Source organism: Bacillus rossius, chromosome 5, assembly GCF_032445375.1.
Source record: "Bacillus rossius redtenbacheri isolate Brsri chromosome 5, Brsri_v3, whole genome shotgun sequence".
In the NCBI taxonomy this organism is placed as follows: Eukaryota; Metazoa; Arthropoda; class Insecta; order Phasmatodea; family Bacillidae; genus Bacillus; species Bacillus rossius.
In genome coordinates this window covers 42,231,950-42,250,494 of record NC_086333.1, presented here as the reverse complement: position 1 = coordinate 42,250,494, position 18,545 = coordinate 42,231,950, and the positions used below count along the sequence as shown (strand labels likewise).

Genomic DNA, 18,545 nt, shown 5'->3' with positions numbered 1-18,545 from the left:
GCAGACGAAGTAATGTGTGGCCACTATTTACCAATAGTCTGTCTGCCGAGTACTGCACTAGCGAAGGTTTGTGCTTCTTTATGAGGTTATACAAGTTTGGTTTGAGCATGTCGCTAGTAAAGGAAATATTCTCCTTACTTAACCACTGCTGCATTTCCAATTTTGTCGAGCTGGAGGTAGGCGTTTTATTTATTTTTACATTGTGATAGGGAGCATTATCTATCATTTGATTTTGTATTAATTGTTCGGTGAGCCATTTTTCATATTGTTTGTACAGTCGTGCGAGACACACCCGTCGCATTAGCTGTTCTCAGCTGTGCTTTCTCTAGTGAAATGGAGGGTTCCTGCAATCGCGCTTCATTTTCCATAAACTGCAGAACGTTATAGACGATTTCCCGCGCCTGCGAGTGCAGTTTTTTACTCTTAACTTTTGACAACACTGGAGGCATTTTATGTATAAAGTTGTACTTTACTGAAGTACTGCACTACATATGTAACACTGGCTCTGAACAAAAGTGATACACTACATGCATACAAACCTCAGATCCAAACTGTAAACGAAAACGTTTAGTAAGTTCCAACGTATTCGTCGGATTTCACCGAAGGACTAAGTTTTCACTCTGTGCAGTAGCGTGTAGCCCCTGTTATCAAGTTACGCATTATCTCTCACTGCCGCGCCACGTCTGCCTTCTCCAGTGTCGGGACTCACACACACACAACGATTTTCTAACCGTCACCCAGGCTCGGAGTTATGTTGCGTCTAGTTTACAATAGACCTTCCCTACGTCATGCGTCCATCAATCGCATGACTTGCAGCCAGTTAGATGGCCAGAAAAATTCCGTCTGTCCGTCCGTCAAACGTTTGGTTAACTTCGTACTTTTAACGTACGAACGGGTGAAATTATAACCTCGCGAATGTGAGCTAGGTTTTTGCCTGTCCTATCTTAGTATATTAGAAGGTATCAAAATTTTCCAATCTACCATATTTTTTTTACTTACGTTTGAACACATTTGAAAAGCGTTTTTTTTTAAACAAAAAAATTATTTGAATCTCAGAAGTGTATTAAATACGCAAGATACTCTGTTAATATGAAAATAAATACTAGAGTGGGAAAATAAATAATTGTGTGTAACGAGTTATAGGTGCTTAGCTTACTTGATTGTTTAACTAATTGAATTACATAAAATAATATTTTTCCAAAATTTAAGTTTTCTAAACAGTTGTCAGCATTTAAATTATATATATAAATTTTAGGATTTTAAAACACAAAATAATATGCATTTTAAGAAATCGGAAAGGGTACCTTTCCAGTTTATTTTCTGCTGAGTCATTTTACAGAAAATCCTGAAAAGTGCCCGTTCCGAGGGGATACCTTTCCAGTGCATATTTGCATTAAAACCCAAACATTTTAAGAAATCGGAAAGGGTACTTTTCCAGTTTCTACCCAGCTACACTACCGCCACCATAAGTATGAAAGGTAGGTAGGTACCCTTTCCAAGGGGATTCAATTCTATCGTCCCGGCTTTCCCGTGCAGAGTAAGTGCGCCTCCTCACACGCAATTACAACTCGTTCTGCGGAGTGACAAATTCGTACGGAAAGAAAAATCTACCCCTTACCAGCGTTCCGGAACGGGCAAAGAAGTTTTTTTTTTTTTTTTTCCAACCCGTAGTGACACGGTTAATGACAGAGCGAAGGAAGAAGAATAAGAAAAGATTGGGAAAGGGGAAAGAGAGACTGGGTTATTTCAGGGCGTTGTTTTCGACTGCTGTAGCTTCTCCACACGCTCGCGGTGTCCCTACCCTTGCGTTGGTCTCTCAGTGTCGCCAACCTAGAATCGAGAAGGGGAAGATATGGAAACGGAAAGACGCCATCTTGGTTTCATCAGTTTATATGCCATAACAATTTTTTTATCGCTTAATATTGGAATTTGGCCTTCGTTAAGGCAGTGATCACACAGTTATAGAGGTTTACGAGGCTATAAAACAGTGTATATTGACTGTATTTTTTACAACTATATTCATTCCCAATAATAAATTCAATACTAAATGCCAAATACTTCACAGGGGAAACTACTATTTGTAGCATCCAGTCACTATTACCCTCAGGCACTCCATTAAGTTATGGACCATGCTTTATAGAAGCCAAATAGGTATCCAATAATAAACTATAAAACTATTTATGGCCTAAGAACGGTCGAAACTAAAATGGCGTTTTTAAGTTTACGTCTCCCCCCGAAAATAGTGGCAGATGATGACGAGCGTTGCTCAGTGGCACAGTAGCCATAACTTGCAGTAAGTACGTCCAGTAGCGGATCCAGAGGGGAGGCTAAGGGGCTCAAGCCCCCCCCAAAAAGCATCTGGGTCCACTATTGTTTTAGTGTTTGCCTTGATAAATCCTAGCCTCAGCTGGGTCAAGCCCCTCCCAAACCAAAATCCTGGATCCCCCACTGAGTACGTCCAAACGTCTACCATTTCCACATTAGTCGAACCGAACGCAGTGGCAATAAATATTTTGGTAAAAATATAAGGGAGGGGCGTAATTAAAGTGGTTTTGTAATAGTCCTAATACCAGACTACAAACTTACAATAGTATTCTGGCGTGGAAGGTCATTTGCCTTTTTGACATTAGTAATTGAAAAAAAAAGGCAGTAAGACAAACATTTGCAATTAGACTAACGATTTTTTTTGTATTGCCTAACTTACGTGCACAAACAATAATTAAAACACACAGTCTCCTTTTTTTTTTAGTATTTTATTTTCAAAGTAAAAATTCACACTCACACACATATATATGCCAACTTGAACATACTGTACGACTTTGAAAAAAATATATAAATTATGTTTCTAATACAAAAGACTGCAAAAACCTGTCTAAGATCCGGCTCCACCCGCCATTTGAGTTTTTTTTCTTCTCAAAACTTAAGGTCCCAACCTACCTGGGTACACATACATTGTGTAGAGATTCAGAAAAATAACCACGTGATTTGAAAACTGCTCACGATATGTGAGTGGTGCTTGTTTACGAAAGAATGCGCTGGGATCCGATGAGAGGGTCTGTTTCTGTATTTCGTTTTTAAACTGTATTGAAAGGAGGGTAAAAACGACTGCACTCGTGTTCCATGATGTTTAGGCATAAACGCCCACCCAGTGCAGATTCTTGAAAGCATCCAAGAGACTTGCGTTACAGCTTATCTTCATTTCTCTGCTATAATAATGTTTTGATTCCCGCTAAAATATCATTGTTGCTCCGTGCACGACATACGTCTGCGCGTCAGTTTAGAGCCTTGCGCTTAGAGGCGATATCGCGCTAGAAGCACCAGCGAGCGTCGTACTTATCATTCCGCCTCACCAACATAAATAACACCCCTGAAGAGGCGTGCCCCTTAAAAGTCAGAATTCAGGCAAATATTCATGATTAGGCTACTTTATTTTATTTCACAAACTCCCGCAAGGTAATTAATATAAGTCAATTTTCTGTTTGATCATAGTTCGGTAATGAATAAAATTGAACCAATGTATGTAGTCCTTTTTTTCGAACATGTTTTAGTAAAACTCTGGAAGAGAATAAAAGTAACCATCCACCATGACAGGCGTATGAAACCGAGATTCAAAATGGCAATTATTTGGGTTATCTAAATATTCTAAATGAATAAAATTAGGATTTAGTTATCCAAAAAAAGATTCTAAGTCACGCATGGTTTTTTTTTTCGGATTATTAACACAATAAAGTGTTTTATAATATAGGCCTATGCAATTTAGTTTATCCAGTTTCGTGCGTCACAAGTTGCCTTCGTCTTATTAATAGCCCCCCCCCCCCCCTCTTCGTCGCTCAACTGCGTGATTAGGGAAGAGAAAATTACGGAAGTCTGGTGACGGCCGCGGGGAAAAAAAAAAGATGACAGTTTTACAGAAAACCGAGTTAAAAAAAAGTGAGAGTAAGCTAGTGAGTGAAAATGTGGGAAACTGTGAGTGACACTTCATTTTTCACGCGACGCCTCATTTTTCACGCGACACTTCATTTTTCACGCGGAAATCGCACGCGCAGAATACGGATGTTCGGGGAGTGCGTTACCCGATGCTGAAGGCAGATATGGCGGCAGGGCTGTCGAATATTCGTGTACAAGTCGTGTCTACTTATTGACACTCACTCGTCACACACAAACACACTCACACACACGCGTTGTTACACAGACGACGCTCTCTCTATGCGCCATCAGTGGAAAAAAATACAATAAAAACGGTTATATAACGTCAAAGCAAAATGAGATTAATGCAGGACCATACGTCTCCAGGTTATGTTCAAGTATGCTTATTTAGGCGACGGAAAGAGTAGAGAACCGCCTGAAAACCGAACACAAAGGATGTAAACAACTTACTGTTTCATTGGGGCTTCTACAAATGCCTAATAGTTAACATTAGGCCATGACTAAAAATGTTTAAAACGAGGGTCATTTCTTTTGTTCATTACTTTATGATACCCTGATACATAAAAACCAACTTGAAAATGAATAATTTAATAATAATCTGTGGTATCGCAAAATATACTAAACCAGGCGGGATTATGGTATACAATGCAGTGGGAAAGATATCTTCAATATTGTGTTTTATACTTGAATAAGTAGCTTTCAGAGTGCTTTCAGTTGAAGGTTTTCTGCCGGTTTCATCCTCTGAGCGTTCAGAATTCTAATAACACTCCTTACCTCAAATTCGGCAGGATTTTCAATCACGCAGCTCAATTTGATCACCCCAACTCCACAAGCGGGACTTCTTGCGACCTCCTTCCAAATCGTCGTGAGCTCGGCTGTTACAGAAGCCAGTTGACCCTGAAAAGAGAAAGAGGAGTGAGCAGCGCGGCGGAAATGCGCGAGCGGTTTTTTGTTTGAATGCAGCGATCACCTGGCTTGATGAACTGGCGGCTAAAGAGTCTGACATGGGAATTATGAAGCTCGTGGAAATACTACAAATTGTTCAATGCAGGCGGTGATTATGTAGAGAAGTGAAGAAAACATCCGATTGTTTTTTTTCTTCAATATTTTTTTTAATTTTTTTTAATGATCTTTATTTTCTGGATGACCCTAGTATAAAAATAACAATAGCAATAGTCACATTTTAAACTTTCAATAAATTAAAAAAAAAATACGTTATATATTATTTTTTACAATTAGTACCATTATTTGTATACCGCTTCTACGGACATGAAATGTTTGTCCTTAATAATACGTAATACTTAAGAGACCTGAAAAACTGAGTTATTTTGTGGTGTGCTCGTTGGACAATCAAGTAGCTGTCCTATGTTCATTTGCTGTGGGCACATTTCACCTTATCTCGCGGTTGCTCATGATTCTGCAAGGTGTTTATATATGAGTTAAGACATCGGTTTATAGTATTTCAGGGCGTATATAGTATGGTAACCCTTTGGTTTGATGGCAAGGGCCGTTCAAAAGTAAAACTATTTGTATTTTAGTCTTTTAGACTAATAATAGCTCGAATTTTGCAGGTAACGGGATTTGACGAGCCAAAGGCAAGCGACGACAGAACACGTTCTCAGAAACTCATCCTCCCTGCTTCTCCTTGTAGGGATAAAAGTCATCACGCATTAGTCCGTTAAATAGGAGGCAGCGTCTTTTTCGAGTCATTTGATTGTGTCTTTTTTTTGTTTGGGGGGGGGGGGGGGGGTAGTCTAATTACTTTAAGGATTGATTTTTGTTCTTGTTTTCTTATTAAATAAAGTGACAGACATTTTGAGGTTACAGCTCGTAATTGCCAACCTTCCCTCTCTTATAAGCATTCTTAGTCTCCAGTTCTAAATTATTCTCATGATTTATCTTGGGATGTATGATTTGTATATTTAAAGACTATTGAGTTTTTTTAATGTGAGAATAATTATTTCACTTCTTCTGCTCAGTCTTCTGGCTGTTTGTATTCATGAGTGAGAATTCAAATGACTGCATTTTATTTGTTTATTTTCGTCTTTATTGGTGGTGAAGTTACTTTTTACATGCTTTTTACATGCTTTATATTAGCTTCACCTGTATGTTTGTCTGTCCGTCTGTAACTCTGTCTGTCCGTCTGTAACTCTTTCGACTAAGAGTGAGTGACTCATCACTGTAAAATGTCCCACTCATTTCATTACGTACGTTAGCCGAGCGGTCTATGGCGCGCGACTTCTGTAACGTCAGTTTTCGGATTCAGCGATCGTGGGTTCTACTCCCGGCCACGCCGAAAAAAAAAAGTTTTTTTTTTTTCCCCGGTAAATTCTAATATTATATCCATACATCTAACTGCAAATGATTCGTAGAGACTTTACCATTTCTTTGTGACGTTGCAACTCCAAATAGTTATCTCAGATGGTAATAGGTAGTGTCGGTAACTCATATCCCTATGATAATTATACATAAATATAGTTTAAAAAACTAAAAAAACATGCTTTTAAAGAATATCAAACTAAAAAGTTAAAAATAAATATAGTTTAAAAAACTAAAAACATGCTTTTAAAGAATATCAAACTAAAAAGTTAAAAATAAATATAGTTTAAAAAACTAAAGAAACATGCTTTTAAAGATTATCAAACTAAAAAGTAAAGAATAATTTTAAAATTTAATTTATGACAATAGTATATAAGCAATACTAGTATAAATGAGAAAAAAGCATGGGGCGCTTAATATACAAAAAATATGGCACAAAGCGCCTCAAGCTTTTTTCTCATTTATACTAGTATTGCTTATATACTATTGTCATAAATTAAATTTTAAAATTATTCTTTACTTTTTAGTTTGATAATCTTTAAAAGCATGTTTCTTTAGTTTTTTAAACTATATTTATCTTACACTTAAACACATTTTCTGCTATTACATCATACAATTATTTTTTTTTAAAAAGAAGCATAAATTAAACATAATAGATGATAAAATAGTTAATAAGATAGAAAGCAGAATTAAGCTGTAACTTAATGTTCAAAGACAAGGGGTAGCAATTACAAAATTTAACCAAAAAAGCAAATTTGTAGGTGACTAAATAAAAATTAAGCATAGGCATACACGTGCTGGAAAGTAATTTAACACTTGTAAAATACACATTGCTAAAACAAGATAATAATATCTAAGTAGTATTACATTAAAATCCAGTCACTCACACGTTCACACACAGATTCAAAAAGTACGTAAGTCGCGGTGTAATGTAGACGTATTTTCAACGTCAAACACACAGCTGCATAGCGTACCTAGTTCGTTATTTAATTTTCTTACCATGATTGGCATTTTCCAGATACATTTATTTCGATATCTCTTTTGCATTCGTTGTTTCGTCACAAATTTCGTCGCCAGATATGAACTAAACGCGGTGTGCTGTGAAAGGTCACCTGTGACATTTTCCCACCATTATATAACACTTAGTAGATATCTGGTGGGAAAATTTGAGACAAAACATAACGCAAGTGAAATATCGTGATATTATTTATCATATTTATTTATATATTTACCTTATAAATTCAAGCGCTCGAATAATAGTATTGACAAGAAAACGAAGTAACCACTATGAATGCGAGACCGAGGTTGAACACATTTTGTCACTTTGAAATCGTCCGTTTGAAAATTAAAGTATTTGAATTAAAAGTAAACTGTTTTAAAAGTAACTTATAATGTTTATTTAAAAAAAAAAATCTTTCCCAAATCGATCAAGAATAAAAAAAATATTCTTAGAGGAGAGGAAATTTTTTTACTAATGTACACAAAAAACAACGGCGGTAAAATTGAATTAAAAACGCTTAGTAAAGGTACCGTTTCGCTTTGATAACGTCTTGTGGCACACGACTGAACTCGACTAAAAACAGCTTGGACCAAAAAAAAAAAAAAACATAACCAGCTATTTCTCACTCGCCGCATACTTTGGATTCAAAAGAAGTGCGCTGTTCAGCTACCATTAATAGATACATATATGTAGTAGGGCTTTAATAGATCAGATTATATTTTAACCTTCACTTCAAACAAGGCACTTCTGTGCGCTGGTATGTGCATTCTTGGGGTCGGAGTACTCTGTTTCTTGCTTAGATAATGGTTGTTAATCAAAAGGTTTTTTTTTTTTTTTTTTTTAAGTTTTATTTTACGCTCCTCATTAATGCTGACGTAATAAAACGGCCGCTGAGAGAATTAAATCGGCGATGGGAGAAGGGCGAGCATGAGAACGGCCATAATTTTTTATCCCCCACTCTCTCCTTCTCCACCCCCCCCCCCCCCCCCCATCCTGAAACGTTTTCGGCGATAAGTCTCCAGATAAAGAGCGCGATAAAATATTGGGATGGGTTGACGAAGCTACGTCTGAAAAGGGGGGGGCAGGAAGTGTGCGTGAATAGATTAGTTTTGGAGGAGGGGGGTGGTAGGGTTTTGGTTGGAGGGGAAGGTGAGTCTACGACGGGAGGGGAATGATGTGTAATGGCGGGATGTGGGAGGGAGTAGGGAGGGGGAAGGGGAGAAGTGGGAGGCGCGCGCTCCGTCCCCCCCGGGAGCCGGGGATGCAGTCTAGTCGCTTTCGGACCGCGGAGAGGGCCAGTTCGTTCAGCGCTGGCGGGGTCGGCGCGCGGTCGTGATTGGTGGGGGTTTGAGTGGCGTCGTTGTGACCTGCGGGGGATGCTGGCGGCGGCGCCGAGGCGTCCATGTCGTGGCTGAGACGCTGCGCCGAGCCGCCCAGGCCGCCGGCCGACGATGAGGACGAGGGAATGGTGAGCGCGAGCAGGACCTTGCCATCTGCAGTGCATTTCCCGAGTTCTCCTGTCAGCAGGGCCGTAGTGTGGGATTGGGGAAATAAAAGAGGGGGAGGGGGTAATCGGTTGAGTTTCCAGAGATTTTTTTTAATTACTTGTGTGTACCCTTATAGGACGAAAATTAAAAATCTATTTTAAATAAGATTCATAGGTAATCTTACAAGTTATGCTGTTCGCACAGGCAAAAATTTATAGCTATGAGTTGCGGCCACATTAAAATTTACATTCTTTAGATATATATATATTTTTAAATTTAATCGCGGGATTTTGAGATGTCATACATTAAATAATATGGAGGGGGCAGGGGCGCAGATAAGATGGATCGGCAGGGTAGGCTCTCGGAAATTCGTAGGTTGGCTTGCGCGACGCGAGAGGTTTAGCGCGTGGGTTTTAACCTGACACAAGTCATCTCTTGGGTAGGATGCTTGAACAGTCCAGGTTTCGGCCTAAATGCATGCAACAAGCAGGAAAAAAAATACAGAAAGTTTATCATAAAACATGGGTTTACGTTTATCAACCCTGTTTCACAGTTACGATTTTTGCAAGCTCAAGTGGGGCCGCTCCGTGAGGGGCTTCGTAATTCCAGGGGGTATAAGGTCCCCCTGCCCCCCGCCCAACGATCTACGCCCATGTGGACGGATCCCGAAAAAAATATTTTCCCCGGGTCCTTAATTTCTCTTTCGTGCATGTCAGTCGAGGTGTTAATATACGGAACTACTTGTTCCCACGTGTTGTCTGTTGAAACCGGCGCGGCGTTATGAGCGAGTCTTTTGGGAATGAATGTTAGGAAGTGGATTCTGTAATTTTCAGATTAGGCATGTTCTACAATGATACGGACACGTAAATACGGATCCGGACCCGCAAGATATTTCGTTTCACTATTCTTCTGAAGCTTCTTCAGTGCACGGAACCGTAACAAACGACAACCAGTGAGATTAAACATCACGGTTACGAAAATTTATTTTAATTAAAAACAATTGGATTTACAAATTTAATTAAAATATACCACAACTTAATGAAAGAACACGAAACCCGCTCGTACTTAAAAAAAACAATGTTTCACGTTTTTAATATAAACAAACATGGCTACCACCGCGGCCAAACACTCAGGTTCCTATTCTTCGCACGCAGTAACGTAAATGTAAGAGCTGAGCATTGCCGAGCTAGTCCGCACGGGTCCGTACGTGCCATTGCAGACATGCACTCTGTTTCGTGAGATCCGTCTCTCCCTTTCTGTGGAACTGGCCTTAGCTGCAATACACTACAATTCCGTGCGTCATGTCGACGCCGACACGTGTGTGTTGTTGCTATGCCGGAGGTCTACATATCAAAAGGGGCGACAAAAATGGTGTCGAGACCGTAATGTCAAAATTTTAATTCCGTTAATATTTCTCTCTAGATGGCAATGTCAAGGCGGATAAAACCAAGGTTTATTTTTCATTTTTAGTATGGCATGTTAGATATAGTGGGCTTTAAATGAAAATTAATACTTCGTGATTATTTTCAGGTATTTTTTCCTCGTTAGTTAAATTGAAGCTTTTTTTACTACAGCGTAACGTATCGAATGCGATATATTTAAGCCATCGTATTCTGGTTCCAGTTAACGTATTTTTGTAAAGGTGTGTTGCTTTTGTACATTTAAAGGCGAAGTAAACTGTTTTTATATCAAACTTTGTTTAACGTAAGGTCGTCTCCTTTTCCTTGCCACTGTGGAACGGGCTATAGTGAGCCTTTTTTCCGTCCCAAGGAGTCAGCGCCTATCTGACTCTCTGTAGGATTTGGCAGGTTCCCAGAGCACCCTGGTGAGAAGTGGCATAAATAGGACGCCATTTTTCTCGCAGTTTCGAGTGTTAAGTCTGAAAAAGGGTGGGGGGGGGGGAAGTCTTTAATGATGCTACACTTCGAAGGGCTAAGAGACATTTCCATGGCGTGACCTGAGAAGTATAAAAGGGAGACCGACCCAATAGCTGCAGTGAAGTGAAGAGAGTGAGTGATCCCTAGGCGAGCGATAGCGGGCGACGATCGACTGGCTTCGAGTTCTATGATCGGAGCATAGCGGAGTGGAACAGTGTGTTGGGACCGAGGTGCTTGGTAAAAAGAACCACTGTCGAGCCGAGTTCCAGCAGTGAATGGTGGACCAAAGAAAGTTTAAATAATTTCTAGACAGGCATTTGAATTGTTACAATTGAACTAACAGTGTAAATATTCGCCAATAAATAAAACTGCAATTAATTAATCGAGCTATCCTTCCGGACACGTATATTTTTACACCAGTAAGTATCGGAGGTGTATGACGGTAAGATAACATCCAGTTGTCGCTTAGATTAGGTAAGAGGTAATGCAACATCTGCTGGCGGCGTCCTTGAAGCCGGACGCAGCAGGCTGCTAATAATTAAGCGGAACAGAAAACAGATGTTTTGGAGGGCGCGTCGCATCAGGAACAGTGCAGCGTGTCCTGGGCCCTATTTCATAAACGTTACAATTCTACAGGTGACAGGTGACAATGAATTGTCAGACATATTTACAATTCGACATATGTTCGTTTCATAAAATTTGACAAGTCTACACATATGTCACGACAAATATGTATAAATGTATGACAATTTGACATATAACTGTTTCATAAAAGTTTAAAGCTGACAGGTAAAAATGTGACATATGTGTCACATCTGACAGGTAATACTGCGTTATGAAACACAGATATGTAAATTGTATTTAACAATTTTACAAATTTGTAGAATTGTCAGAGTGGAAGTGACAGGTAAACCATTTAGTGTCACCTAATTATTGGTAATAACAACAGTGCAATAGTGTGTTAAAATATTGGGTTAATTTGATGTGAATGGACATAATGGACAGTAGTAGCAGCAGTAGCAGTAGCGGGAGTGATGAAGAAAGAGAAAGACGAGTTCAAAGAGTTTTTAGGCCACGGATTAACCTAACCTTCAATTTCAGTGACTTTGTCTTCAAAGAGAAATTCCGCGTTAGCAAGGTAACAGCTGAATACATTATAAATAGGTTAGGGCCACAGTTGCGGACAGAAACAAAAAGAAATCATGCACTTACTGTTCAAGAACAACTTTTGTGCGCATTGCATTGGCTGGGCACAGGAGCACAATATCATGTAAATGCAGATGCACATGGCTTATCAAAAGCCACTATCCACCGATGTGTAAAAAAGTTATGTCACTTACTGGTTCACACCTTTCTTGGAGAAGAGGTTCGCTGGCCAACTGAATCTGTCCAAGCAATTCCACAGCTTTTCATGAGTGTAGCAAACATTCCAAGGGTTGCTGGAGTTGTAGATGGGTCATTGATCAAGATAGATGCCCCACATGATAATGAAGTCTCATTTGTAGACAGGAATGGCAACCATTCAATCAATATAATGGTAGTGTGTGGACCTAACCTAGAATTTTTGTATGCCAGTGCTCGGTGGCCCGGTTCAGTACATGATGCACGAGTACTACGATGTTCATCGTTGTCACAACAGTGGGAAAATGGATGGAGACCATTTCCACATGCAATATTACTGGGAGACAGTGGATATGGATTAAAAAAGTGGCTTATTACACCAAATATCCCAGTACAAATACCTCGGACAAATGCTCTTACAAGTTTTCTTCGAGCCTTTAAATCTACAAGACGACTGGTGGAAAATGCACTTGGTATTTTAAAAGAGAAGTTCCCATGCCTTAATCATCTGAGAATGCAGCCAGTGTCAGCATGTAACATTATCTTGTCTTGTATAATTGTGCATAACATAGAGAAACGCCTAGGATCAGAGGTGTATGAACCATATGAAAACGATGAAAATGTAGAAGGCGAGGATGGGGAAGCTCATGAGGATGTTGACGCAGCTGATCCAGAGGCTATTGCAGTATTGCAAGAACTGATACATGTGTTTGAACATTAAGTGGTTTCTTTGTTTTTAGCCATATACATATCAATGAGTTTGCTTTGTATCATGCACTGACATTTCCATTATAATTAAATCAACAAATATTTATCCACTATTACAAAAACTGAAACGAATAATTAGGTACAAAATATACATAACTATTGAAAATTAACGTAAGTTTCTCTTGAAATGTCCGTTTAATTATTTTGGTTTCATTACACAAGATTATATACATCAGATGTTAATGTGTAGAACATATATATTAGTTATTTTCACATGTATTGTTAACAATGACAATAGCATCTTCAATTACACTGTTTGAAGCACTAAATTGCAACATTTCGGTGTTAACAGGAAATATTTTTGAATTAGTCAAATGAGCTGTAAATTCAGATGGCGGAAGGCCTGCTTCTTTCTCCATTTTCAGTAACTCTAGATCCATTTTATATGTTTCTCGTTTTGCTGTTTCGAGTTTCTGTACCAGTAATAACGTTTGCAGTTTAATTTTTTTTGTTCTTAACAATTCATATTCCTTCTTTGCAGAGTTTATGTTTCTTTTCCTTGTGTTGCCACCTGTGCTTGCAGATGGTGTTTAATGAGTACCGCTCAAATTGTCAGATGCATTTGAACACGTTGGTTCAGCAACACCATCTGCATTATTTACAATAACTTCTCCAGTCTGATTTCCTAAATCCTCGTGGTATGCGAATGTAATTGCAGCAATGTCAGTCCCAGAAGATTCAGGAGCCATTATTCCTTCAAGAACAGGTGATTCTTTTCCAATAATGTCCATGATAATATGATCTGCCTCGTCATAAATACATTTCTTCCCACCTGCACTTCCCGTCTTTGTTCTGTTATCTTTTTTCTCCTGGGCATGAAAAAGATTTAGGTTTTAGTAATTGAATTATAATATACATCCTATATCACTTAGGCGTGTTCCATTGCTAGCACAGGCAGATACAAAAGATCTAATTTTTTAATTTTTTATTTTTATTTCTTAAACCATATTAATTACACTACTGATGCCAAATATGAAGTGTCATACTATATTAGCGGCTACTTGTTGCAAACACATGAAGGTAATTGTTAATTCTACCTACTCATTGAATATCGGCTAACTATTGATAATATAAGCAATATTTATTAAAGAAAAATGCCTCTTTTGTTACGAAAATGTGCATGTGGCACATGTTTATTTTTTTCCGATTTTCGTAGATTTTCTGTTCCACAATCAAAACAAGCTAAATGTTACATGTAATTTGTACACAGAGACTAATCTAACATAACATCACCAAACATAACCTAACTTAACCCAACCTAAGATAGGTTTATTTACATTAGATTATGTATGCTTACGTTAAGTTTGTTAAGGTTTGGTTACTTTTGGTAAGGCTACATTATGTGACGTTAGGTTGGTTTAGGTTATGTTAGGTTAGTATCTGTGTACGAATTATAAGTCCATACATTTCTTTTGCTTGTGGAAATTAGAAAATCTACGAAAATCTAAAAAATAAACATCTGTAACATGCTCTTTTTGTCTCTCGCGACAACTTTTCGTAACAAAAGAAGCAATTTCATTAATACACCTTGCTTCTATTATCAATAGTTTAGCCAGTATACCATGAGTAGCTATACCTAAAAATTATTCACATGAATAACATGCCCCTGTGTCCATACCTAACCTATTAATAATCTGGTACCCATACAATTTATACTTACAATCGTTCTCTTGCGCCAGTTTTGCCATGTAGTATCCCTAAGATACTTCCAATCCCTTGTAAAGGCTCCGATGGCTTTCGCTTTTTCAGTTACGCGTTTCCATGAGTCCATTTTCTGTTCATGTGTCAAACTGCATGAAAATCTTCCAAACAACACCTCCTTTTCCTCACGAATGAGGTTTAAAATACTTATCTTATCCACACTGTTCATTGTACTGTATGTGTGCAGGTTATATATGTCGCATAAATATTTTACTGCTTACTTTGTTGTGGTACAAATCGATTGTTCTTGAAAAGCAAAGGTATGGCAGGGTTCTATTATCGCACGCACCACTTGAAAGCCAAATCATGTTTTGACATACACGTGGCCGCGGGCGATCACTAAACAAACATCACTAAAAAAAATTTTGACCTACAATTAATTGTCACATACGGTCGTGTTTATGAGACAGTTGTTTTTAATTGTAGCTATTTAAGATTATTTGCCTGTCAACCTCTTTTTATATGAAACGTACACTTGTAATTACAAATTGACATATTTGTAAATTTTGACATAATTGTCGCATATGTCACGCCTGTCGAGTTTTATGAAATAGGGCCCTGGTCCAGCTCAGGAAGACTGGGAGGTCCTCCCAAGGACACTGGCTTCTTCCTGCCAGCCTCCGCGTGTGTTTTGTCTCCTTATTTTAGCCTCTTTTTTTTTATTTGGTCCGCCGGTACTTTTCGGTCTTGGCTAGCATCATCTTCCATCCTCAGCCTCTCTTCTACACTTCTTTTAAAAACACGTTTCTGCTCGTGGCCTCCTTTGGTAAATTTTTTTTGGTCCACACACACACGCGCGCTCTCTCTCTTTCTCTCTCTCTTTCTCTCTCTCTCTCTCTCTCTCTCTCTCTCTCTCTCTGTGCGCTGTCCCGTTATTTCTGTCGTTCGTGCTGACATGTTCGTTTTCGCCCACGGCGTATTCTCCGGAATCGAGCAAGTCTTACGTAAGCGGCGGCGGCGGTGGTGCAGTTATTCTCTTCGCGTCTGGCGGCGTATCTCTGTGACTTAGGGCTCAGGAGACTCCGTCGTGACGCTACCATGTTTTTATGGCAGGGAAGGTTGTTCGATAGCAACCAACATCAGAGAACCTCCAGCTGTTTATAGAGGGAATACGTTTAGTCCTACAAAGGATGCCACGTGTATATTTCTACAAGGGATGGCACGTGTCTAAGCCTGTGTTAGTGGATCAAATCTACCCGGAAAAAATTTGTAATTATTTCCTCGGTTTAAACACATTATTGCAAAACAGAAACCAGGTGTGTGTATGTGTGTGTGTGTAAATTTTTATCTTTCTTATTTGCTAGAGTTATTTTCTCTCCTGTTTTTTTTTTTTTGTATTGGGTAGTGTGTCAAGATTTTCTCTATGACAAGTCTCACGTGAGTTTCTTTTCCTACAGGATTATGCGTTTGAGATAACTTGAAATTGGTTTTAGCTTGCAGCACTATTATTATTATTATTATTATTATTATTATTATTATGTCTGCCATGATTAAAAAACCAACTCCATAGAGAGATATAAGTTGTAACTGTCTTTATGTGGTTCACCTTTTTGTAGTACTTTTTTTACTCTCACCTATTTAATTCCATCTTAGCAAAGTGTATAAACAATGTACAATGCTAACTTTTTTTTACAATAAACACAATTTACTCGGACTTATTTTAATCAATGTATGCAACTTTATTTCATAGCTTAGCCTGCGTCGTTGAATTAGACCTGAAGTTACTATTCTGTTATTCAATTCGTTTTCTCCTTGGGGAACTCCCCATAAGTTGAAAAAAAAAAAAACCTTACGGATAACTATGCAAAAAAAATGCAACGCTTTTTTTATTTTATGAAAATTAGTCTGTTAGAAACATTTTCATGTCAGTCTGTGGAATGAGTGTGTTTTAAAGTGTAAAACACTAATTTTAACTGGTATTGTTTAGTAAAACAAACCGTAGCTTCTTAGAGACTAAAACAGGAAGTTAGTTTAATAGCTTGAAAGTAACTCGCTAGGAATAATAGTAAAAAAAAATTGACATGTGAATATTATCAAACATTTATTAACAAATTAAAAAAAAATATATTTTGCTTTACAGATTGGGGGTCGTCGTTCTCATTTTGGCCTCATTATAATTAACATGTTAAATATTTCACCCACTCCCCAACGGTAAGAATGTTTACATGTTTGCATGTTCTACGATGTTTAAAAAAAAAAAAATGAAATAACGAGCTAAAACTTGCAGAGCAGGCATGTGTGATGTGGTGCGAAATGCACTCGCTACGTGTGTAGCGGCCGTGATGACGCGGGGGTCCAATTAACCGTGCGAGTCTGTCGGGCGAGCGCTCGCTAATGCTTGCAAATGACCGCATTATGTAGTAGTAGGTGTGTGCCCTCCTCTCTCTCCGTCTCTCCCTCTCCACCCCTCCCTACTTTTTTTTTTGTTTTGCATGCGTGGTGAAGACTACCCGGGGCGCGGAGGTCATGTGGTGTGCCTGAGGGGGTCAGGCGGTGACACGGCTGGTGATGGACCCGCCGGCCAGTCGCTCAGTGAGAACCCACTCTTCTCTCTCCCTCCCTTTCCAACTCACACACATATACACACACTCTCACACCTATACACACTCACACATATATATACACACACTCACATATATATACACACACTCACATATATACACACACTCACACACCTATACACACCTACACATATATACACACACTCAAAATGCACACACTCATACTCACAATGCACACACTCGTACACACACACTCACGCTCACACGCACTCACGCTCACACACACATTCTCACGCACAGTCATACACACATACATACGCACATTACATTGTAAATTCTTTTTTGTGAATGGAACAAATAGCATATTCATGTATAATTACTGATAATTGTACATTTGTACATTTACATGACAACAACTGTACGTGCACAAAATAGTGTTCGCAGTATAATGCGGGGAATCGGATTCGTACCCGGTCATTTATGCTTTGAGTTGTGCCAGTACCTCCAATAGTTAATTTAAGTTTATCGTTCCCTGAATAGCTTAATAACAATAATAAAACAAAATTAAGTCCAGTTATTGAATATTCGACTATATTTTCCATGGTTTGAAAAAAAATGTGCTTGAGTGGAACGGAAATAAAAATAAAAATTTAGGTGACAATTTTCGTAAGAGGGGTTCAGATGCTTTATCCCATTCAGGGTAGTTGGTCGAAACCATCGGCCTGGGATTGGAGGGGGGGGGGGGGGGGATAATGGTGTCGGGCCTCCTGTACATTACTTAACGTGCATTTATTTTTACAAACCCCGCCACTAAAAAAATTCAAGAGTGTTAATGCTATATCATGGTTATAACTGTAAATATGGTAATGAGCATATCGCATGACTTGTGGGTTTTCCTATTGATTCTAATAGCAATAGACTTTTAATTTTTGTATGACTATTAGGGTGAACTCTCGAAAATAAATCGGGCTCGTCCCGGTCGCGAATTTCTTTTCCCTAGATCGACTCGCCGACGCGTGCTTGAACTGTGCTCTCATTGGCTGCACCTCTGCGATGGGGACGGGGAAGGCGGGTGGAAGAAAGCCACGTGGCTAGACAAACATTGCTGGGGAAGGGAAGGTGTCGATTTCAAGGTCGCAAGAAGGGGATTTAGTAGAAGCAATCCGACACGGCGGTGATAATAAAACATACATATATATATATACACACGTATGTTTATGTATTTATATATACGTGTATATATACATACATATACATATATACATATATATACATTTATTAACGCCTGTACTTATTTACAAGACACATATTATGTGAAATCTGTAACTTGGCGGTAAAACGAAAGATTGGTTAGGTGCAGGGTTTAAACTTTAACCACTAATACATATAAGCAACAAAGTTCGAGAGCTATCGGCCATCGTGTGTCACCATCGAAGGATTTCATTGGCCAGAGTTCATGATGGGTTTAAGATGCTACACGAGTCATTCCTTCGTTGAAATAAGTTGTAAATATTCCTTCAGTTTTTCACCCATTAAAAAAAAAATAACTCCACGTATCAGCTACTTGCACGCTATGTAAATGGTTAAAGCAAACCTAGAACATTAATTACGAAATATATGAAAT

The 18,545-nt window shown here is 38.7% G+C and overlaps 1 protein-coding gene across 7 annotated transcripts in view; it reads left to right on the top strand.

Annotated features, from left to right (window-relative positions):
• Positions 1-18,545, top strand: part of LOC134531738 (uncharacterized) — a 618,769-nt gene that overhangs the window by 492,462 nt on the left and 107,762 nt on the right. The window contains exon 1 of one of the 7 annotated variants that reach the window (XM_063367609.1): positions 8,517-8,714. The exons of 5 other annotated variants lie outside the window; for them this stretch is intronic. In XM_063367609.1, the coding sequence (XP_063223679.1) occupies positions 8,649-8,714 (66 nt within the window). In that variant the 5' untranslated portion in view covers positions 8,517-8,648. Of the gene's footprint in view, positions 1-8,516; positions 8,715-16,812; positions 16,953-18,545 lie in introns of those variants that run through there. One more of the 7 variants, XM_063367611.1, reaches the window with a different exon arrangement.